General features: G+C 46.8%; 1 protein-coding gene across 1 annotated transcript in view; it reads left to right on the forward strand.

Moving 5' to 3' along the window:
* Positions 1-24,125, forward strand: part of LOC141083083 (extracellular calcium-sensing receptor-like) — a 142,969-nt gene that overhangs the window by 48,969 nt on the left and 69,875 nt on the right. Inside the window, exon 3 of the mRNA XM_073567252.1 lies at positions 11,594-12,439. Coding sequence (XP_073423353.1) covers positions 11,594-12,439 — 846 coding nt within the window. The remainder of the gene's footprint in view (positions 1-11,593; positions 12,440-24,125) is intronic.

The following is a 24,125-nucleotide window of genomic DNA, read 5'->3' on the forward strand; positions in this document are numbered from 1 at the left end:
AAGATGCATTCAGATGCAAGAACTCTGGCGCATAACTCTTTTCCTGACCCCTCTGCCGCTGCCGCCCAGTACCCGCAGGTGTACTAGAGGTGGCAGGGGCAGAAGGGTGGGGTAAATGGAAAGCGATCTCCTTACCAGCAGCTTCATGTAATGTAGGCGGCCACGATGCTCCTGTGCTGGTGGATGGGACAGATGGGTCGAATGTGTGGGAAGGCTGGGAAGGTGCAGATGTACCGGGGCGGTCGAAGTGTCCCTCGGTGCCGGTCTCCTTAGGGATCGCCTCAGAAGGGTCCAATCGTGCAGGCTCCCGAGTGCTGCTCACCGTGCTGTGGAATAAAGAGAAAAAAAAAACAATTAAAATAGTGACATGGTATGGCCCTGGCTGAAAAAAAAAAGTTACATCTAAACATTTTTTTGTCACATGTGGTGTGTAATATTTACCTTCTGGTGAGCATTGTATCCCGGAGGAACGACAGGGCTCGTGCGTACTTGTACTTGCTCCTGCGTCCTCCAGATCCACTCGGGGCCCGCATCTCTTTATTGAACTCCTTCTTGAAACGATCCCTCACAGACCGCCACCGCTTCACAATTCTCTCCCCTGAAACGAGAAAGGACAAAGTGGTTAGTATACACCATCAGTGTTTCCCAAACTCCAGTCCTCATGGTCCCCAGGGGTCATGTTTTCAGGATTTCCAAAGTAAATAGAAATCCTGAACACATGATCCGTGGGGACCACGAGGACTGGAGTTCGGGAAACACTGGTTTAAATCAAGCAACCGGTACTGTATATACTTACGCTCTTTAATCTGGGCCCGAGCTTCGAGGTCCTCCCAGCGGTCCACAAGGAGCGAACAGATTTCCTCCCAGAGTCGTCGGGTAATGATAAGGTCAGCGTGGCGGCGGTCAGCCATATTCCAGAGCGGCTCCCTTTCTCTGACGAGATCGATGAGGTGGTCCACATCGATTCCTCCTTCCTCACCGTCAGAGTCGGGAGCACGCTGTGAAGGCTGTTAAAGAAAAAGACAAAAATAACATAATTAGCCTCCACAAAAGAAATGAAATAAAAAGTGCAAAAAAACAAAGCAAAAATATTTATACTTACACGCTGGTGACCGCCGCGTTGCTGTCGCCGACGACCCTGGGAGGCACTGCGAGGACCTCTTGGCCGAGCACCAGATTGGGAAGACTAGAGAAGAAAACAAAAAATGTTATGTCTTTGGATGTAGGCATTTGTTTGCTGTGTGTGGTCTGCAGAACATTGTTTTCTATGTGTTGTGTGTAGTGTGATGTTGTGTTTCTGCGTTTGATGCAAAAAACTTACCTATTGTGAGACCACTCCAAGTGTCTGTCCACCCCTTCCTTCTTCTTCTGGGAGCTCCTCTTCATCTTGTGATTCCTGTTTTGAAATAAAAGGCAATGAATAGACATATATTACAGAGATGATGGATTTTGGAAATAAAAACTTACCGTCAAACGCTGACGATGCGAGGGAGGGCTCCCAGAAGAAGATATGCTGTCTTCCTGCTGGCCAGACTCCATGGCTGTGGGTGGTGTTCCTGCTGCTGCCATTGCTGCTGCTGCTGCTGCATCTCTTGGCGGCTGTTGAATAAAGAGAAACAAAGGGCCAATGAATATCTTGATATTCCATAGCCCTAGTTTGGAGGAATGGGGGATTTGATAATTACCGTCTCTCATCTGCTGCTGGACTCCCCTCCCGTTGTTCAGCATGCTGCTCCATTTGGGGTGGTGCTGATGGTGCTGCTGCAGATGTCTCCTGCCTTCTCCTGCTCCTGGTTCTTGGCTTGGGTGGCATGTTGGGTGTGGCTGAGGGTCCCACTGTCTTGCTTTTATATATGTCTTGTGGGCAGAGCTACTGAGCATGCTCAGACCAAAAAAACCGGATCCGGCCACTGGATCCGGCTGTCGCCGGATCAGGCGCATTGCGGCGCTCATAGGCTTTCATTGTATGAAAAAGCCGGACACGCCGGATCCGGCGTGTCCGGCTTTTTCGCCGGAGACAAAAAACGTTACAGTAGCCGTTTTTTCCAGACGCCGGATCGCGACACATTGCCGGATCCGGCGAAAACCGGATGAAACGCATGGCCATCCAGCTCGATCCGGCTCTAATGCAAGTCAATGGGGGGGAAACCGGATCCGGCATTGCATTTCGCCGGATCCGGTTTTTATCAAAAGCGCCGGATCGCGCCTGACGGCGAAAACCTGATGTGTGAAAGAGGCCTTAGTGACTGAGCCAATTTTGACCTTAACCCTTTTCCAACATCAGGTGAACATTTTTGCCGATGTCGGACTTACTCCCTTTGATGTGGGCTCCGGTGGTGAGTCCACATCTTTCCCAGAACATGTCAGCTGTCACCCATTAAATGCCACTGTCAAACACTGACAGCGGCATTTAACATGCACTTTCGGCAATCGTGCCAGAAATATGCCCACCGGTGACTCCCGTTACATGATCGCGGGTCACCGGTGTGTTGGTATGACAACCGGAGGTCTCCTGGAGACCTCTATGGTTGTCAGTGCTGGCTTGTTGTGAGCACCACCAAGTGGTCGGCACTCACAGCAAGTGAGTAAATCTGCTATATTAAGGCAATCTGATCATCTCCTCTATGTAGCAGAGCCAATCTAGTTGTGGCAGCTTCTAGTCTCCCATGGAGACTATTGAAGCATGACAAAATTAAAAAGAAAATGTGTTAAAAATATATCAAAAAATAAAAGTTCAAACCACCTCCCTTTCGCCCCATTCAAAATAAAACCATAAAAATAAAATCAAACATACACATATTTGGTATCGCCGCTTTCAGAATCGCCCAATCTATCAATAAAAAAAGGATTAACCTGATCGCTAAACGGCGTAGCGAGAAAAAAGTCAAAACACCAGAATTACGTTTTTTTGGCCGCCACGGCATTGCATTAAAATGCAATAACTGGCAATCAAAAGATCTTATCTGCATCAAAATGGTATCACTAAAAATATCAACTCAGCATGCAAAAAGTAAGCCCTCATCCAATCAGAGATTGCGAAAAATGGAGACACTACGGGTATCGGAAAATGGCGCAATTTTTTTTTAACAAAGCTTGGAATTTTTTTTCATCACTTAGCTAAAAAGAACCTAGACATGTTTGGGGTCTATGAACTCGTAATGACCTGGAGAATCATGATGGCAGGTCAGTTTTAGCATTTAGTGAACCTAGTAAAAAACTCAAACAAAAAAGTGTGGTTTTGCAATTTCAAAGCAATGGGAATTTTTTTCCCGTTTCTTAGTACACTTTACAAAGAAGAGAGACGATATAGGCCACACATTGGGGATCACCCAACATAGGATTTAGCAAAAAATATAACAATCTTTATTTAGACACACAAACCAAAACACCCAATCGTTAAAAACATTAAAATTGGTCACACACGTGACATGAAAATCTAGGCTCAAAATAGAGCCAAACCCTCATGGCTCCACATTCCACATGAAATAACTCAATAGAGAACCAAATGTGTATATAGGGCTCAGCTGAGCTCACTCTGGGCTCACTTAGAAGAATCCCCCAGTGTTTGGACAAAATGCCCCTGATGTCTTGCCACTGATTATTATACATGGTAATGACTCCTAGAGGTCTTGGGGGTCCCTTCACTCGAGATTCAAGAAGACATTCCCTATCCACCTCTCTTGCTGCCATATATGCACGTGAGACTACTTTTTTGGGGTAACCCCTATCTCTAAAACGTGTGGTCAAATCACGAGCATGTGCCAAAAAGTCCTCCCGTGTACTGCAATTCCTCCTTACCCGATAAAACTGGCCCTTTGGAATACCCTCCCTAAGATGCTGGGGATGGAAACTGGAGAAATGCAGCAAACTATTGGTGGCAGTCGGTTTTCGATAAAGTGAAGTAGAAATCCGGGAGCCTAGGGGGCGGAGCTTTAGATCCAAAAATTAAACCTCCGTTTGAGAAAGATGCAATGTAAGCCGTATGTTCCAAGAGTTGTTATTAAGTAGCTCTATGAACTGTTCACATTCCTCCATGGTGCCGGTCCAGAGAAACAAAATGTCGTCAATATAAAGGTACCACTTGATGACATGCTTGGAGAATCCCTCTAGACAGAACACCTTGGTGAGCTCCCACCAACCAAGAAACAAATTTGCATACGCGGGCGCACAGCGTACGCCCATCGCAGTCCCCTTCCTCTGTCTGTAGTGCACCCGATCAAAGACAAAGTAGTTTTTATCTAATATGAAATGCAGTAATTCCAATAGAAAGGAATCGTGTTTTCTGTCACCTGATGTATTTTAGTCCAGGATGCTCAGGCTCCACTCCACCTCTGATTCGCAATTTTTATATAATTAATTTAAAGCTGAGCTCAGTATTCTTTGCAGGTGGCTATCGTTAGCCTGTGCTATCTAATTTCAGCATGCCTTATTAATCGTGACAATTTGAGTTACTCTTAGGGAAGCATGCATACCACTTTAGGATGTTGCTAATATCATTGTATTAGGGGGCTACTCAAGCCGGATAGTGTTTTTGGGCTTGTTAGCATGTTTTTTACAGGTATATTATATTCTCTGCTACATGGTTTAAATTATTTTCATCTGTATGCACAATACATGCTGTCTTAGTGCTGTTTAACTCATTTGTGACCATTTGCCATCATTTGTATTTATGGTATGTGTATTCATTTGTTCTTATGAACTAGTCTTTATGCAAAGCCTTTATATTGTGGTATGCTATCTATATACACATTTGGTTCTCTATTGCGTTATTTCATGTGGAATGTGGAGCCATGAGGGTTTGGCTCTATTTTGAGCCTAGATTTTCATGTCACATGTGTGACCAATTTTAATGTTTTTAACGATTGGGTGTTTTGGCTTGTGTGTCTAAATAAAGATTGTTATATTTTTTGCTAAATCCTATGTTGGGTGATCCCCAATGTGTGGCCTATATCTTCTCTCTTCTTTGTAAATTGGCATCAATCTTGTATAGGTCTGGTTCAATCCCCTTTTATAGTTTTCTAGTACACAACATGGTAAAACCAATGGTGTCGTTCAAAAGTACAACTCGCCCCGCAAAAAACAAGCCCTCACATGGCCATATTGACAGAAAAATAAAAAAGTTATGCCTCTGGGAAAAAAAGGAGCAAAAAACGAAAGCGCAAAACTGAAAAAAGCTTAGGTGGTTAAGGGGTTAATGACTAAGCCTATTTTTACCATTCTGACCACTGTCACTTTATGAGTTTATAACTCTGAAATGCTTCAACGGATTCCACTGATTCGGAGAATGATGTTTCGTGACATATTGTACTTCATGTTAGTGGTAAAATTTCTTCAGTATGACTTGCATTTATTTATGAAATAAATGGAAATTTCACAAAAATTTTGAAACTTTTGCAAATTTTCATCACTGTGATAGTGTCTATCACAGTAATCAAAATGAACCAAAAGGGAAAAATATCTTATTGCTGCCAGCTACTGGCCAGCAGATCTCATGGGCTCACTATGCATGCGTCTGCCATTTCATTATGGGAAGTTGACACGGAGGGTCGAGGGATGGAGCAGAAGGGATCGGCGATGGCGGAGGTTCCAGGGGTGCCCATTTCTCTCTCCTGTGATGTGCTTTTCAGAGAAGAAAGAAATGAATTGGAAATTTGTCTTTTTGTTTTTGTGATCACAGTTATTCGGTGAATAACGGTGATCACAAGACTGGGGATGGTAAAAACTGACAAGAATCATGTTCTCTGGGGTCTCGGCTACGCACATAGCTGAGACCCTGGAGATTTTCCCACGATGGGGACGCTTATAAACTTATTTCTCTGAACGTTAAAAAGCAACACTAAGAAATAAGTACCCTTAACTGCCGCTGTTAAAAGGTGTATTGGCGGTCGTTAAGGGGTTATATTTGGATGCTTCATTAAATGTTATTGTTTTTATCTATTATCTAATATTAAGAATTTTATGAGCTGTATTACTCTCTTCTCCAACCGGGATTTTTGTTTCTGGACACTTCCAGTGGATTCAACATTTGTTGAGCGTAACATATTTTTTCCATATATATCATTAATGAAAACTACAGGTTATCACAAACAAAAAAAATAAGCCCTCACATTGCAGGAGCATATTTATTATACATATATAATACAACACAAATAAAACTATATAATTTTCCTATTGCTATGTTTGAGCTGACCCACAAAGGGATTTTGAAATTTAAAGAAGCACTCCAAACAAAATTTTAGGAATAAGTTGCAAATAGCACATCTGGTGTATTGTTGAATTGTAGATTTACAATCTTGGTGCAACTTTTAAACTCAAAGTAACCACCAACATATTTAATATCATTTTTTCAATCTCAATGGTGTCCATAGCTATTAAGCGCTGTGGCAGGGCTAAGGGTCATGTAATCGATGGGAGATATGTGCCTCATAAATGGCTTGTCTCTATAATGTAAGGCATAAGTAAAGCATACCAGATATGGTTATTGTTGTTGTTTGAAGGACCTGTGGTGAGGTCACAGTCAGGTGACCAGTCAGCTGCTGGGTTCGTGGGTGTGGCTACAGCCTTAAATGTACAGCCGGATATTTTGTGTTATTTTGCCTGAGCTAAAGGCTACTTTTTGGTGTTATGGTGTTACGCTGCCTTGTGCGTTTATGACGTGAATAAACCGCATGCACTGTTGAAGAACCTGTCTCATATTTGTCTCCCGCTGCACCTAAGCGAGTCACATCCCCACAATTGGTGGTAGACGTGCGGGCAGCGGTCCCAGCAGAGACTTGAGACAGTTGCTGCATGTCCAGGGTGAAGTTTGCAGCCGGGCAACAAGCACTGCCTGGAATAATGGAGGACCTCATGAAACACCTGGTCCAATCCCAGGCACTGCAGCAGGAAACCAACAAGCTGTTGTTACAGCAGATCCAGCAAAGCCAGCAGGAGCAGCGGCAGCAGTTCCAGCAGAGCCAGCAGGAACAACGGCAGCAGATGCAGCTTCTGGCAACCGCCATCCAGGAGGGCAGGACGAGCGCCCCAACCCCAGGTCGGGCTGATGCCACCGACGTCGAGAAGATGGTAAGACGCGCATTACAAAAAATGACCCCTGAGGATGATGTGGAGGCCTTCCTGACGGTGTTTGAGAGGGTGGCTGAGAGGGAAAAACTTCAGCCAGAACGGTGGGCGTTAGGTACTGGCCCCATACCTAACGGGGGAGCCCCAGAAGGCGTACTTTGACCTGACAGTACAAGATGCCAGAGAGTATCCCAAATTAAAAGCGGAAATTTTCGCACGCTTGGGGGTAACAATGACTACCAGGGCACAGCGAGTTCATCGCTGGGCCTATCACCGGGACAAACCCCCACGCTCCCAAATGTATGACCTGTTGCACCTGGTCCAGAAATGGCTGCAGCCAGAGTCGGCTTCCCCTGCACAGATGGTAGAGCGAGTTGTGATGGATCGGTTTGTGCATTCTCTGCCGAGACCTCTACAGACTTGGGCTGCCCAGGGTGATCCCCAAAATGCTGATGAACTGGTTGCGCTGGTTGAGAGATACCAGGGGATGGAAGGTTCCTTGGGGAAGCAGCCCATTCCGTATTGGGGGTCCCAGCAGGGGGCGGAGTCCCAAAAAGGGGTGGTGCGTCCAAGGTCAAAATGGGCGGGGGAGGCGGTGCCCAAGGTCCCCTCGGGTGATATTATTTGCTGGAAGTGTCACAGGCCAGGACATATAGAGGCCCGTTGTCCCCTGACCACCGAGCCGATGGACTGCAGCATGGGAGGCCGTAGTTCATACTACGCATATCCAGCTTGCAGTGTGAACTCGCTACCTAACAAGGGGCCACAAGCGTGTCCCGTGAAGGTGAACGGTCAAGCAGTAATGGCACTTCTGGACTCCGGGAGCTTGGTGACCCTTGTGAGGGACAGTTTTCCTCTAAACATACTCCCGAGTAAAAAGTTTGGTGTTCAGTGCATACATGGCGATGCAAAGGACTACCCTATGGCTAGGGTGAATATTGAAACGGCGCATGGCACCGAGTCGCATGAAGTTGGCGTTGTTCGAGAGTTGTTGTATCCTATAATTATTGGCCGGGATTTCTGTCTGTTTTGGGATCTGTGCGGGATGGGTCCTGAGGGTGCTAGCAAGAGCAGGGAACCAATCCACTCCACTGAGGTATCGCCACCACCTGAGGCAGACGGGTTTCCTTTATGTGTCCTTGTTGGGGATGAAGAGGAAGGGTCTCCTGTACCTGACATCCCGGAGTTAGGGGTGGCCAGGGAGAATTTTGGGACTGCCCAACATAGGGACCCCACGCTAAGGGAAGCCTTTAACAATGTCACCATCATTAATGGGGTTGCACAAGAGCCTGGAGCAGACACAAGGTTTCCCTATTTTATGTTGAGTGGGGAATTGTTGTACCGGGTCACGAAAATAAGGGAGGAAGGGGTGGAGCAGTTAATAGTACCTGGCCCCTATAGACGGAAAGTATTGGACATGGCCCATTCACACATCTTGGGGGGACACCTGGGGGTGGAAAAAACGCAGGAACGGATTGTACAGAGGTTCTATTGGCCTGGGTGTCACCAGGAAATAGCAAACTATTGCAGATCCTGCCCGACATGTCAGTTAACTGCCCCCACATCTCATTTTCGGAACCCTCTTGTGCCACTGCCCATTATTGAGGTGCCATTTGAGAGAATGGCCACCATGGACTTGGTCGGTCCCTTAGTTAAATCAGCTCGGAGCCATCAGTATATATTTGTCATCCTGGACTATGCCACACGCTATCCTGAGACCATTCCCCTGAGAAACTCCTCCGCGAAGAGTATAGCCCGCGAGCTAGTCCATGTGTTTTCCTGGACAGTTTTGCCGAAGGAAATCCTGACCGACCAGGGGACACCTTTTATGAGCAAGGTGATGAGAGAATTGTGCAGAGTCTTGCAAATTTCCCAGTTAAGGACTTCAGTGTACCATCCGCAGTCAGATGGCCTTGTTGAGAGGTTTAACAAGTCACTGAAGAGCATGCTGAGAAAAGTCATAGAGGAAGATGGTAGAGACTGGGATTGTCTCTTACCGTATTTACTGTTTTCTATCCGTGAAGTTCCCCAGGCCTCCACGGGGTTCTCGCCCTTCGAGCTTCTGTATGGCCGGCATCCGAGAGGTCTCCTAGATATAGCCAAGGAAACCTGGGAAGCCGAAGTCACGCCCCACAGAAGCGTCATTGAGCATGTGGCACTGATGCAGCAGAGGGTTGCGAAGGTGATGCCCATTGTTAAAGAACATCTCCGCCAGGCACAAGAGGCTCAGGCCAGGGTCTACAACCGGTCAGCCAGAGTGAGGCAGTTCAATCCGGGAGACCGCGTTCTCGTGCTAATCCCGACGGTGGAGAGTAAGTTCTTGGCCAAGTGGCAAGGGCCATATGAGGTGGTGGAGAAGCTGGGAGACGTAAACTACAATATCCACCAACCCGGAAGACGGAAGCCATACCAGGTTTACCATGTCAACCTCATCAAGCCGTGGCAAGATAGAGAGCCAGCGGTAACTCCGTGCTTGCTGGGCAACCTAGAAGGGGAGGTTGGAGCGGTTACCATAGCAGAGATGCTATCGAAGGCCCAGAAACAGCAGTGCTGGGAGTTACTCCAGAAAAACAGGGACCTGTTCTCAGAGGTGCCGGGGTGCACGAAGGTAGTGGAGCACGAAGTTCTGACCGAGCCACATGTGCGGGTGAACATGAAACCGTATCGTATTCCTGAGGCCCGGCGAGAGGTAATCTCCAAAGAGGTGCAGCGTATGATGCAGCTCAGGGTCATTTAGGAATCCAAGAGCGGCTGGTCGAGCCCGATTGTCCTGGTCCCAAAACCTGATGGTGAATGGAGGTTCTGCAACGATTACCGGAAGCTGAATGAGGTCTCCAAGTTTGACGCTTATCCCATGCCACGTGTTGATGAGCTCATCGAGAGACTTGGACCGGCCAGGTACATAACCACTCTGGATCTGACAAAGGGATATTGGCAGATTCCCATGGCACAGGAAGCCAAGGAGAAGACGGCATTCTCCACACCAGACGGGTGCTTCCAGTATGTCCGGATGCCGTTTGGCCTACAGGGAGCTCCGGCAACCTTCCAGAGGGCGATGGATAGAATCCTTGCGCCTCATAAGCTATATGCTGCCGCATATCTGGATGATATCGTCATCTTTACCCCGGACTGGGAGACTCACCTGGAAAAGGTCCAAGCAGTGTTTGACGCTCTAAGAGAGGCGGGGTTTACAATAAACCCGAAGAAGTTTGCCTTGGGGAGAGAAGAAGCCAAGTACCTCGGATATGTAGTGGGGCGTGGCGAGATCAAACCCCAAATCAATAAAGTGGAGGCAATTCAAACATGGCCGAGACCTCTGTCAAAGAAGCAAGTTAAAGCCTTCCTGGGGATTGTGGGATATTACAGGAGGTTCTTCCCAAACTTCGCCACAATGGCTGCACCTCTAACTAATCTGCTAAAGGGGACAAAGTCAGTGATGGTCAGCTGGTCCGAAGAAGCAGAGTCAGCCTTCCAGGAAATGAAGGGAGCTCTTTGTAAGCAACCCGTTTTGGTCGCCCCAGACTTTAAGCGTGAATTTGTCCTCCAGACAGATGCCTCAGATGTCGGGGTAGGAGCAGTCCTCTCCCAAGAGATACATGGGGAGGAGCATCCTGTTCTCTACTTGAGTAGGAAGTTGACTTCTTGTGAGAGAAATTACTCAGTTGTAGAGAAGGAGTGTTTGGCCATAAAATGGGCAGTGGACACATTACGGTACTACCTGGTGGGACGGAAGTTTAGGTTAATATCCGACCATGCCCCACTCAGGTGGATGAGGGAAACAAAGGGCAAGAATGCTAGGGTCACCCGCTGGTTCTTAGCCCTACAAGACTTCAGCTTCCATGTAGAGCATAGGGTCGGGAAGCTACATGGGAATGCCGATGCCCTCTCCAGAATCCCTTGCCTGGTAGGTGAAAGTGCCAAGTCCTACGGCTTTAGGCAGAGGGGGAGGTATGTGGCAGGGCTAAGGGTCGTGTAATCGATGGGAGATATGTGCCTCATAAATGGCTTGTCTCTATAATGTAAGGCATAGGTAAAGCATACCAGATATGGTTATTGTTGTTGTTTGAAGGACCTGTGGTGAGGTCACAGTCAGGTGACCAGTCAGCTGCTGGGATCGTGGGTGTGGCTACAGCCTTATAATGTGGCCTGCTCCTGAACCAGGGAGTTGTGTGTGGGGAGGACTAAGCCTCCCATGTGTGCTGAGACTCCAGCTCTGAGTCCTCAACCACGGACATTTTGTGTTATTTTGCCTGAGCTAAAGGCTACTTTTTGGTGTTACGCTGCCTTGTGTGTTTATGACGTGAATAAACCGCATACACTGTTGAAGAACCTGTCTCATATTTGTCTCCCGCTGCACCTAAGCGAGTCACATCCCCACAACGCGTATACATTTTTAATAGTATAGGATTTCTAGACCAAAAAGGGCATGGAATTGCTTAATCAAGTGCATTTCAAAAGGTACTTCAATATGCTTTTCTATTGCCTATTGCCTAATTTTACCACTTGTTTTCATTTTTTTTTCTTTTTCCAGGTAAGCTATTCCTCAGCACATCCTATTCTAAGTGATAAATTGCAGTTCCCATCTTTCTTTCGAACTATACCGAATGATGATTACGAAGTTATTGAAATGGCTCATTTGGTGAGTTATTTTAACTGGACCTGGGTGGGGATCATAACCTCGGACAATGAATTGGGACGGACGGGCTCTCAGTTACTAGTTAAGAAGGTAGAACACAATGGAGGTTGCATCGCTTTCCTGGAAATTCTTCCAATCCAAAACTCAATGGAGTCAGTTTTACGCATCATAGATGTGATCAAGAATTCAAAAGCCACAGTAATTATTGTATATTCCACAATGGAAAACCTTATTTCTCTCATGGAGGAAGCCTCATTTAGCAATATTACGGATAAAATATGGTTTGCATGCTCAAGTTTGTCCATCACGTCAGACTTCCCAAGAGTCAACATATTGACAACTTTAAATGGGAGTTTAGGCATAGCACAACCAAGTGGAAAAATTCCAGGTTTTAAAGAATTCCTTCAGAGCATACATCCTTCTAAATTTCCCAATGACATGTTTATCAAGACATTTTGGGAAAAGGCTTTCAATTGTGTTTGGCCAATGGGAAACTTTTATAATAATTATTCTTCTTTAAATATTTCTCAAGATCCAAGTGCTTGGTGCACAGGAGAAGAGAAGATAGAAAGTATTGATCCCAATGTATATGATGTTTACAACTTTAGATACACCTACAAGACCCATAATTCTGTTTTTGCTATCGCCCATGCGTTGCACCAGATGCATACATGTAAACCAGGACAAGGACCCTTCATCAATGGATCATGCGCAGATGTCTTGAGTCATAAACCTTGGCAGGTAAAAGTTAGGGTCCAAAAAAGTAGGTGCTATGTTTTGCTGATGCAATGTTCAATGAGTGTAGGTTTATAAATGCAATGTCTCGTGTTTTTGTAACTTGTAACATGTTTTTGGAGCTTTTAATAAGCCTACACCATGATCATTTTATATTTACTACTTTGGTTTCTTCATTCATCTAATATATAAAGCTCAAAGTGTGTATGTATGTGTGTATGTATGTGTGTGTGTGTGTGTGTGTATGTTTGTATGTCCGGGATAGGCATCCGCACCGTCGCAGCTACAGCCACAAAATTTGGCACAGTCACACGTTTGGACCCTGAGAGCGTCCTAAGCTATGTTGTGAGGCGAAATTTTAACCCCGCGCGTTTCAATTCACCAAACAATGTTGCCCCTATCTACATACTGGGGGAAAAAGTGTGTGCGCGTCAAGCCCCGCCCCTCATTGTGATGTCACAATGCCCCTATTTGCATACTGGGGAAGCAGTGTGTGCGTATCAAGCCCCGCCCCTCATTATGATGTCATAATGGTTGCCATGGCGACGCTGATGTCAACAAAGGTTTCAAGCCCTGCCGCCGCTCATTATGATGTCATAATGGTTGACTATGGATTGGAGGATGTGTGATGAGTATATGGGCACCGGACTATGGGATGGAGGATATGTATGACAGGTATATGGGCACGGGACTATGGGATGGAGGATATGTATATGGGCACGGGACTATGGGATGGAGGATATGTATGATGGGTATATGGGCACGGGACTATGGGATGGAGGATATGTATGACGGGTATATGGGCACGGGACTATGAGATGAAGGATGTGTGACGGGTATATGGGCACTCGACTATGGGATGGCGAATATGTATGATGGGTATATGGGCATGGGACTATGGGATGGAGAATATGGATGATGGGTATATGGGCATGGGACTATGGGATGGAGAATATGTATGATGGGTATATGGGCATGGGACTATGGGATGGAGGATGTGTGATGGGCATATGGGCACTCGACTATGGGATGGAGGATATGTATGATGGGTATATGGGCACGGGCCTATGGAATGGTGGATATGTATGATGGGTATATGGGCACGGGACTATGGGATGGAGGATAATTATAATTTGTTATAACTAACCACATTTAGCTACTATGCCCGGGCAGCGCCGGGCTCTTCAGCTAGTTCTTTATAAGAGCCATTGTTTTCTTTTTTTTCTGTTAACTTGAATAAGGGCTTGTTTTTAAATTACAAGTTTTCTCTTTCATTGGTATTACCAATTGATAAGTGAATGTGTCAAAATTAAAATTCAGCAGTTTGCAGTTTTTCAATCACATTGAATTTCTTCAATGTGAATGAAATTGTCATTATTAGAGTTGAGCGACTTTGGTCGGATCGGGTTTCGTGAAACCCGAATGAAACAAAATAAGTTTCAGATGAAACTCGTCCGACTAGAGCAAAAAAAGTCGGAGTTTCGTCCGACTTTTATTTCCCATTGACTTGCATTGGGGTCGGGTTTCGGACGAAACTCCGACTTTGTTTTGCTCTAGTCGGACGAGTTTCATCTGAAACTTATTTTGTTTCATTCGGGTTTCACGAAACCCGATCCGACCAATGTCGCTCAACTCTAGTCATTATTATTAGACATCAAAACATAATAAATATATGGTGAAAGAAAAATACTAGTGATACCTACCTCACTTCTCACCTCTCTTGTCCCGCCATAACACTCTTCCATCTTTCATGCTGTGACAATCTTAGGTAAGGGAAGGAAACCTCAAACTGTCCCTGGAACTGGGTTCCTAACTATCCCTGTCCCAGGGATTATCTTGATAGTAGAGAGGCCCGAGACTTCAACCTCACTATGCTCCTGTTAATCCTTGGTCATTCCCCTCCCCCACCCCATGGAGCTTGGGACAGGAATATAATGTGAGCAAGACACACAAGACAAAACAGGGATAACAGAAACCCTCTATCAAACAAAATCATCAACAAGCAATTGGAAGGAGGAAAGGGACAGGGAGGAATATTAAATGGGAAAAAGGGACCAGGAGATAAACACACAAGTACAATAGAACACCTCTACAACAAATTATCTTCAAAACACTTAGCTTAAGCACACAGGAAGCCGAATCTCCAAAAATGAACTAATATTCAGCACAGTGTCTCCTAAGAACAAGGAAGCAGCGCTTTCACTGGCAAGGCAGAAAGCTATCTGTGTGTGACTCTGTAAGGATAAGTCGAGGACATGTTCCGTTCTTACAGACCTACACTCTAGGGAGATTCCTATTCTGCCCAATTCTATATACACTTTGTAGTTTGTCATACACTAGCCAATTTCTGCCTGTGACATAGCGGTGTGATATTCACTGGGCCTCACACAATCCAACACTGTCCACAAGTGTGTTCAGAAATTCTACATCTCCCCTGTCCTATAGTGACCTTTTTCACACCTGCGACATTGAGCCTGTGACATAGCGGTGTGATATTCACTGGGCCTCACACAATCCAACAGTGTCCACAAGTGTGTTCAGAAATCCTACATCTCCCCTGTCCTATAGTGACATTTTTCACACCTGCGACATTGAGACTGTGACATAGCGGTGTGATATTCACTGGGCCTCACACAATCCAACAGTGTCCACAAGTGTGTTCAGAAATTCTATATCTCCCCTGTCCTATAGTGACATTTTTCACACCTACGACATTGAGCCTGTGACAGTGATGTGATATTCACTGGGCCTCACACAATCCAACAGTGTCCACAAGTGTGTTCAGAAATTCTACATCTCCCCTGTCCTATAGTGACATTTTTCACACCTGCGACATTGAGACTGTGACATAGCGGTGTGATATTAACTGGGCCTCACACAATCCAACAGTGTCCACAAGTGTGTTCAGAAATTCTACATCTCCCCTGTCCTATAGTGACATTTCTCACACCTACGACATTGAGCCTGTGACATAGCGGTGTGATATTCACTGGGCCTCACACAATCCAACAGTGTCCACAAGTGTGTTCAGAAATTCTACATCTCCCCTGTCCTATATACACCTTGTACCTTGTTTTACATTACTATATAGTTTGTGGGATTTTGTGTACATTTTTACCAAAAATGAGGAAGGCTGGTGGAAGAGGCCGTGGAATTGGGTGGGGGTTGCCAGCTGGTAATGATGGTGTTAGTGGTGGATCTGATGGTAGTGGCAAAAGCAAAATAGGACCGAATGCAGGAGGTGTTGAGCCTGCGTCATCGTCTGGCTCCACAAGGCCTCGAAGGCTTAGTTTTCTAGGAGTTGGCAAACCGCTTTTAAAGCCAGAGCTTCAGGAAAAAGTTTAGGCTTACATTGCTGACTCAGCCTCCAGCTCTATCGCCTCCTCTTCTGAAGTTGTAAAAATAAAAGCACTGAGTCGTCATTGGAGGCTCATGTTCATGAACCACACCTTTCCTTGTGTCCTTCACCCCAACCAAGTTTGTAGGATGACGCAGGCCATACAACTGATTACTCCATGGAGCTGTTTTCACATACCATGCCTGGGTTATCAAGTGAAATGGTGAATTACCCAGGCCAAGATGAATCTGACATGGAGTGCACTGATGCACAGCCACTGATAAATGATTCTGCTGGTACATTCACTCAGAGGACTACATTGTCCTCGCAGTGTAATGAGCCAGATTCTGACCCTGATAAGACTCAGGTGCCCCTTCCCGCATACTATACCACCATACACGGTGACACAGAGGAAGGTGCACATGACATTGAAGAGGAGGTGATGGATGACCCAGTTGTTGACCCAGATTGGCATCCATTGGGGTAAGAGGGTGCTGCTTCCAATAGCTCAGATGAGGAGGAGCATCCACAGCAGACATCGACATCGCAACAGCTGTTATCTGGCAGGCCCGGAGCACTCCAAAGACAGGTTCCAAAAATCAAAAGAGTTGCTGGACAGCTTGTCCAGACGGTCAAAATAGCACAGCGTGCTAGGCCGCAAAATGTCTTCCAAAGTAGGAAGAGTGCAGTGTGGCACTTTTTTGAACAAAATCCTCATGATCAGGCCAAGGTTATCTGTAAAAAGTGCGCAAAGACCTTTAGCCGAGGGAAAAATCTGAAAAATTTGAATACCAGTTGCATGCTTAGACATTTAACCAGCATGCACTTGCAAGCGTGGACACAACACCAAACCTCAAGCACCACATGTGCAACTGATCACAAAGAAGGTAGTCAGCAACACTACATTGTTTCCCCCACTGTAAGCCCACCGGTAAGCACATCAGCAAATGTTGAGGTGTCGTTGCAAGGTCAAAGCAGTCAGGGAATCCCATTGTTATATCAACGAAAGACTGAAACTAGGCCATCAGAAAGAACACCAACTCCATCACCATCATCAACCCTCTCTCAGTCTGCCCTGCCCACCGCTAGTTCCACCATATGCAGCTCTCAAGTCCAGCTCACCCTCCCAGAGACTATGAGTAGGTCAAGAAAGTACTCAGTTTCTCATCCGCGTACACTGGGTTTGAACGCCCACATTGCCAAACTAATCTCGTTAGAGATGATGCCCTATCGGTTGGTGGAAAGCGCAGCTTTCCGCGAACTCATGGCCTATGCAGTACCACGCTATGACCTACCCAGTCGCCACTCCTTCTCTCGCAAAGCCATCCCAGCCCTCCACCATCATGTGAAAATCCGCATTGTCCATGCACTCAAGCAGTCAGTGAGTGGAAAGGTGCACCTCACAACAGATGCATGGTCAGTCGGCATGGCCAGGGCCGTTACGTGTCCATCACTGCGCACTGGGTTAATGTGGTGGATGCAGGGTCCACGGGGACAGCGGTGGTGGGACAGTGCTGCCTAGCCCACGGTATAGGAAACAGTTGGCTGTAGGCGTTCGACCCTCCTCCTCCTCCTCCAGAAGCGAAAGCTCGTCCACAGAGCGCAGTTGTATGAGCACTCCATCTGCAGCTGCCACTGTTGCACACGAGGTGTCCCCCTATCGAGCAGCTAGTGGAAAGCGTCAGGAGGCTGTGTTGCAGATGATGTGTTTGGGCGACACACACACCGCGGAGGTGCTGGCCGAGTACTTTCAGCGACAAACTGAGTCATGACTGGGCAGTATACATCTTGAGGCAGGCAAGGTAGTTAGTGATAACGGCCATAATTTTGTGGCAGCCATAGCCCTTTCAAAACTCAGCCACATACCTTGCTTGGCTCACACCTTGAACCTGGTGGTGCAGTGCTTCCTCAACAATTATCCGGAGTTAACAGCCCTGCTCCAGAAGGTGCGAAGACTGTGTGCGCACTTCCGCCGGTCGCCTGTACACTCCATTCGTATGCAGAAGCTGCAGCGATTGCTCCACCTTCCCAACCACCGCCTCATTATCGACATTGCAACAAGGTGGAACTCCACCCTGCACATGGTTGAGCGGCTGTGCGAACAGAGGCAGGCCATAATGCTTTTGTGGGAGGATACACGGCCAGGCACTTTGAGAGCAGACATGGAGTTGACAGGTGTGCAGTGGTCGAAGCTGAAAGACCTCTGTAAAGTCCTTCAGTGTTTTGAGGAATGCACACGGCTGGTAAGCGCAACGACGCCATCCTAAGCATGAGCATTCCACTTATGCGTCTGCTCATGCAAACTTTGACGCACCTTAAGGAGCAGGCGTCTGCAGCCAATGTTGACGAGGAGGAAGAGGAGGAGGGAATCCTTGATGACATTCAGCTATTGTCTGCTCAGGGACCTCTCCTGGATGAGGTGGAGGAAGAAGAGGAGGAGGAGGATGATGATGGGGATGATTACTTAGGGGAGGAGGATGCATCTCGTGGGGCAAGTGAAAATGTTGGCGTGGCAAGGTCTGGTACAGGGTTTGTGCGTAACTGGAGGGATGTGGATTTTCCAGAAAGTGCTCCTCCAACCAGCACTCGCAGCGCATCATTGACACCGGGAACATTGGCCCACATGTCAGATTATGCCTTGCAGATCCTAAGTACCGCTCACACAACTGGTAATACTGCATCGATGGAAAGTGACAGGAGACAGCAGTTGTCAACTATGGTTACAAACTACTTTTCCTCCCATATCAATGTTCTCCCGCACAGGTCATTCCCCTTTGACTATTGGGCCGCTAAACTGGACACCTGGCCTTAGTTGGCACAATATGCCTTACAGGAGCTCGCTTGCCCAGCTGCAAGTGTGCAATCGGAAAGAGTCTTCAGTGCAGCTGGATCAATCCTGACAGAAAAAAGGACCTGTCTGTCAACCCAAAATGTGGATGATCTAACCTTCATTAAAATGAACCATGCAAGGGTTTCCAAGGATTTTGTCCCACCTTCCCTTGATGACACATAGGTTGCCAGAAAAATGGCTTGCTTTGGTTCTTTGGTCCTCCTCCTATTCCGCGAACTTGACCTATTTCGCCTTTAGCAGCAGTTGAATGTCCCACATCAACATATGCCACTTTGTAAACCGCCCTAACTGGGCTGCCCCCCCATGGCCGGGGTCACCACCTAGCGCACAAAACCGTGCCCTGGACAGGTGGGTAGGCCGACTCTTGGGCGCGGGCACTGGCACAGGGTCCCTCATAGTGCAATCAAGTGTCTCTGACGGTGGTGGTGCACACCCGCCGTCAGACACACCACCGTACTATGAGGGGCCCAGTGCCAGTACCAATGCCCACGAGTGTGCCCCCCTTGCTTGGGCAGGGCCCCAGCATTTGCAATGTTTACCTCTCCCTGCTCCTCCGCAGTGTAGTCTGGGCTGTGAAATCCTTCACTGGGAGTGCCACTACAAATTGATTGAACTGAAAGATGATGGTTAAGATGTAGCTATGCCCTGTCCTGCTGGCCGGGCTCTAGCTCCAGATGATCAATGGCTTCCATTTCTTATGGACGTCGACTCACAATGACATGCAGTGGTGGTTTATCATCAGCTTTCACAGTTTTCCTACTCACAAACGTGTGACATTCTGGCACACATTTTAAAATGTGCCCTCTCATGCCAATCAAATAGAATCGCCTATGGCCTGTGGCTTCTGTCTTTTGCACTCCAAAGTTACGTGACAGATCATGATAGCCAGTGAGCACCATGTCTACATCGCTCCCTGTGATAAAAATTTGATTGAGATGAGTAACAGTGATGGAATCAATGGAAGGGCGATACAGCAAGACTTTATTCACAAAAAAATGTTTTCACTGTCTCAACACACAAATTAATTGAGGGTCAGCATCGCCTATGAGAATTGTGACGGAAGTTTTTCCCGTGAATAGTAATTCCTAGATTTCTGCAATCACTAGCCTTTATGTCAGTAATTGTATGCATCTCATTTCCTATTGCAGAGAGGCTGGACTGTATTACTGAGACAGAAATATATATGAAGATTTAAAAATAACACCAAAAGTATATAGTTGTGTACGCCTCAAATGCATTTCCTTTTTTCCACTTTTAGATTGCTGTATAATCCATACTGAGAACACGGAGATTTTACATGTTTAAACTATGCTATATATACACCTGCTATCCAGTGATAAAGTACCCTTTCTCAACTTTGTACAATCTGGTCAAATCCATACTGGGCCTGAGAACATCTGAGTTTGCCTCCTGATCTATAGACATATATTTTTGATGTGTAAACTAGGCTACATATATACGTGTTATCCGGTGAAACTGTACCCTTTATCAACTTCTACAATGTTGTTGAATCCATACTGGGCCTGAGAACGGCTGCCGAGCTGTTAAGCAAGCTACAGCACCTGTGGTTTGGACACGTAATTTTTTCAGGAATGACGGTTAGGCCTAACTCCGGAATTGCGGTTGACCTGAACTTACTGGGAAATCATCGTTCGCGGGGAATAATCTGAATCCCAGATCCCCATCACTAACGGAGTTCAGCAGGTTATCTGCACCTGTAAGCGACAAAAGCTGGTCCTTTCAGTGTAGCGTGCATGCAGCCCTGGACATGTACGGGAATGCTAGACCTGTTATTGCTCGATCTCACGTGCCAGAGCCTCGCTTATCCCTCTAGTAAGCTTGACGCGTACTGCGGGGGCATGCCGGAGTCTCAGTTGTTAACGGAATAAAGCTGAGAAATCGCTAGCACAACTACAAACAAACATACCACACCACACACAGAATCGACAAAGCTTTCAAAGTGTGCATCTTTTCTTTAGGTGGCATGGTTGTGGTTTCCCGGGTGGAGTCCAATTAAGCCACAGGCTCCACTCCTGGTGGTGCCCTTTTGGACATTCCTTTAAGGTTCAGCTTTGCAATCATACTGCCCCCGGAAACCAAAAACTTTTCCTTCATGGACGCTGTTTGGAGTTTCGTGGGAATAACGCCGCCCGATCAGCAGTCGGCATATGGGTCGCCCTCCCAGGGCTGTGGGGCACTCGGTACCGGGCCAGTATCAGTGGGATGTGTCACAGCAGCAATGACCCGGATGGTGGCCCTGGGCGCCCATGTAAATGGCGTGGTATAATGGTAAAGAGTTTATATAGATAGTTTGACGCCACCTGTGGTGTTCAGCAACATAGATGTTAGGCCGACGCTGCATGCAAATCCTCTGGGACTGATGGTGTTGTGCAGCAAAGATGGTGAAGCTCCCACAGGTGGAGCTGGAGTCCCAGGGAAGTGTAGATGTAGTGATGGGGGAAAGGCACAGGTGGTGTAGGTGCTGGTACCCAGATGTAGCGGTGCTGGAATAACTGTAGGACACCAGAGCGTGCAGTTCCAAAGCTTTACTTACAGTCTGCAGGTTACACAGATGCTTGCCTCCGTGCTGTGTCCTCCGGGTCAGGACCTCAGCCAACCTCTGGGACCAAAATGGAAAGCTCCCTTCCAACACTCCGCCAACATGTACCTTCCTGAACGTCTCCTTTCTAGCGCTTGTGGGGGAAGCACTCACAGGACCGTGGTTCACTGAAGCGCTGCCTGTCTAACAGATGTTCCTCAGACTTTACTTGTATGGCAGACAGCTGTAGCCTTTTCCTTCTGGCTCCCACATGTCGTTGCTTGGGCCTCTGAGCCTTAGTTGCGTACAGAGCATTTATAGCTGCTACTTCCCCCGGTTTCTGCTGCAGGAACGTCAGTGTCCCTACAAACTCGGAGACCGGAATCCGGACCATGCTGTTATGAATGAGTCACCGTAGGAGGCAAAGACAGAAATGCTAGCTAAGTCCAGAAAACCAGAGAAGTTGGCAGCTATCGGATTGCAGACCCCTGAACCTATCAACACAACTAGCAGTAGCCGTGGGGGGTTCATACGATGCCCTAGACCCCTCGATCACAGCCGGAGGACTATATAGCCTAAAGACAGAAAGGGAAATCTAAACTGTCCCAGAGCAGACCCCAAAGCAAAAGGCAGCCCCCAACATATAATGACGGTGAGGCAAGAAGAAAGAACACTAACACAGACAGAAAGATAGACTGAGCAAAGACGGGGCCCAAGCTAACTAGATAGGAAAGGACAGGAAGGCTGCTGTCTGCAATCCGTGAAAAACCCTATGAAAATAAGAGCCAACAAACTGACAGTGAAAAAAGGCCCTGAAGACGCTAAGCTTCAAAAAGCTATGTCAGTACTCAGGAATATTCTGAGCAACCGGCAAAAGGAGATTCAGCTCACCCCAGCAGGGAATGGCAGAATCCAGAAAAGCAAGGCAAACAAAGACAAAACATAAATGCTAACAGGCAAAGCATAAAACTTAGCTTTAGAGGAGTAGGAATCAGACTGGTCTCAAAGAAGTCCACAGAGAAATCACCCACAGGGCAGAAGGGCATCGGCAGCCTTATATCCAGTCCGTGACTCCACTCAGCCAGTCATCATCATTAGGCTCAGGTGCCTGATAATCAGGCTCATTACCTTCCTTTACCAGAATAAGGAGTTCACCAGACCTCAGTGACGAAGGGGAAAATTAACTCACAACAGTACCTCCCCCTTGAGGAGGGGTCACCGAACCCTCAACCACGCCACCAGGGCGATCAGGGTGAGCCTGATGAAAGGCACGCACCAATCTTTTGGCATGAATATCAGAGGCAGAGACCCAGGAATTATCCTCCTGACCATAACCCTTCCACTTAACCAAATACTGGAGTCTCCGTCTAGCCAGACGGGAATCCAGTATTTTCTCTACCTCATATTCCATGTTACCTTCAACCAATACAGGGTCCGGAGGTGCCACCCCAGGAACAACTGGTTCAACAAACCTCTTCAACAAGGACTTATGGAACACATTATGGATCTTAAATGTGACAGGAAGAGCCAAACAAAAAGAGACCGGATTAATAATCTCCAAACTCTTGTAAGGTCCAATAAATCTAGGCTTAAACTTAGGAGAAGCCACCTTCATAGCAATATTTTTTGATGATAAACAAACCATATCACCAATCTTAAACTGGGGACCAATGGTCCTATATCGATTGGAAAACCGCTGGGCCTTTTCCTGGGAGAGAGATAACTTATCCACCACTTGGTCCCAGATCTGGTGCATTCTCTCCACCACAGTGTCAACACCTGGGCAGGCAGAAGGCTCCACCTGCCCTGAAGAAAATCGAGGATGATACCCAAAGTCACAAAAAAAAGGTGACATCAAAGTGGCAGAACTAGCTCTATTATTTAAAGCAAATTCGGCCAAGGGCAAAAATGAAACCCAATCATCCTGATCAGCGGAAATAAAACATCTCAAATACGACTCCAAGGTCAGGTTTGTTCTCTCTGTCTGCCCATTGGTCTGAGGGTGAAAAGCAGAGGAGAAGGACAACTGAATTCCCAGCTTGGAACAGAGAGTCCTCCAAAATCTAGACACAAACTGAACTCCTCTGTCAGATACAATGTTCTCAGGAATCCCGTGCAAGCGAACCACCTGTTGCAAAAACAGGGGCACCAACTCAGAGGAAGATGGCAACTTAGGGAGTGGTACAAGATGAACCATCTTAGAGAACCTATCACAAATCACCCAAATAACAGTCATTCTTTGAGAGACCGGCACATCAGAGATGAAATTCATTGAAATATGGGTCCATGGCCTCCTGGGGACCGGCAAAGGCATCAACAACCCACTAGAGCGAGAACAAGATTTAGACCGGGAGCAAGTCCCACAGGACTGCACAAAATTCCTGACATCATGAGACAAGGTGGGCCACCAAAAAGAGCGACTCACCAGATCTCTAGTACCAAAAATACCTGGATGACCAGCCAATGCAGAGCAATGAACCTCAGACATCACTCTCTTCTTCCACTGGTCAGAAACATACAACTTTCCACTGGGACAACGCTCAGGTTTGTCCTCCTGGAACTCTTGCAGAGCAAGTCTCAAATCGGGTGAAATGGCAGAAAGAACTACCCCTTCGCCTAAGATGGTAGCAGGCTTGGTCACCACAGGAGAATCAGCAAAGAAGCTCCTAGAGAGGGCGTCTGCCTTGACATTCTTAGTTCCAGGAAGAAAAGAGACCACAAAATCAAAACGTGTAAAAAACAAGGCCCACCTAGCCTGTCTAGGGTTCAAGCATTTAGCCGACTCTAGGTAAATCAAATTCTTGTGGTCAGTGAGGACCACAACTTGATGTTTAGCTCCCTCCAACCAATGTCTCCACTCCTCAAATGCCCATTTCATGGCCAACAGTTCCCGATTCCCCACATCATAGTTACGTTCAGATGGAGAGAACTTTCGTGAAAAGAAAGCACAGGGATTCATTTTAGA

This window comes from Dendrobates tinctorius, unplaced genomic scaffold (assembly GCF_039654945.1).
Source record: "Dendrobates tinctorius isolate UK_male_01 unplaced genomic scaffold, ASM3965494v1 ptg000019l, whole genome shotgun sequence".
In the NCBI taxonomy this organism is placed as follows: domain Eukaryota; kingdom Metazoa; phylum Chordata; class Amphibia; order Anura; family Dendrobatidae; genus Dendrobates; species Dendrobates tinctorius.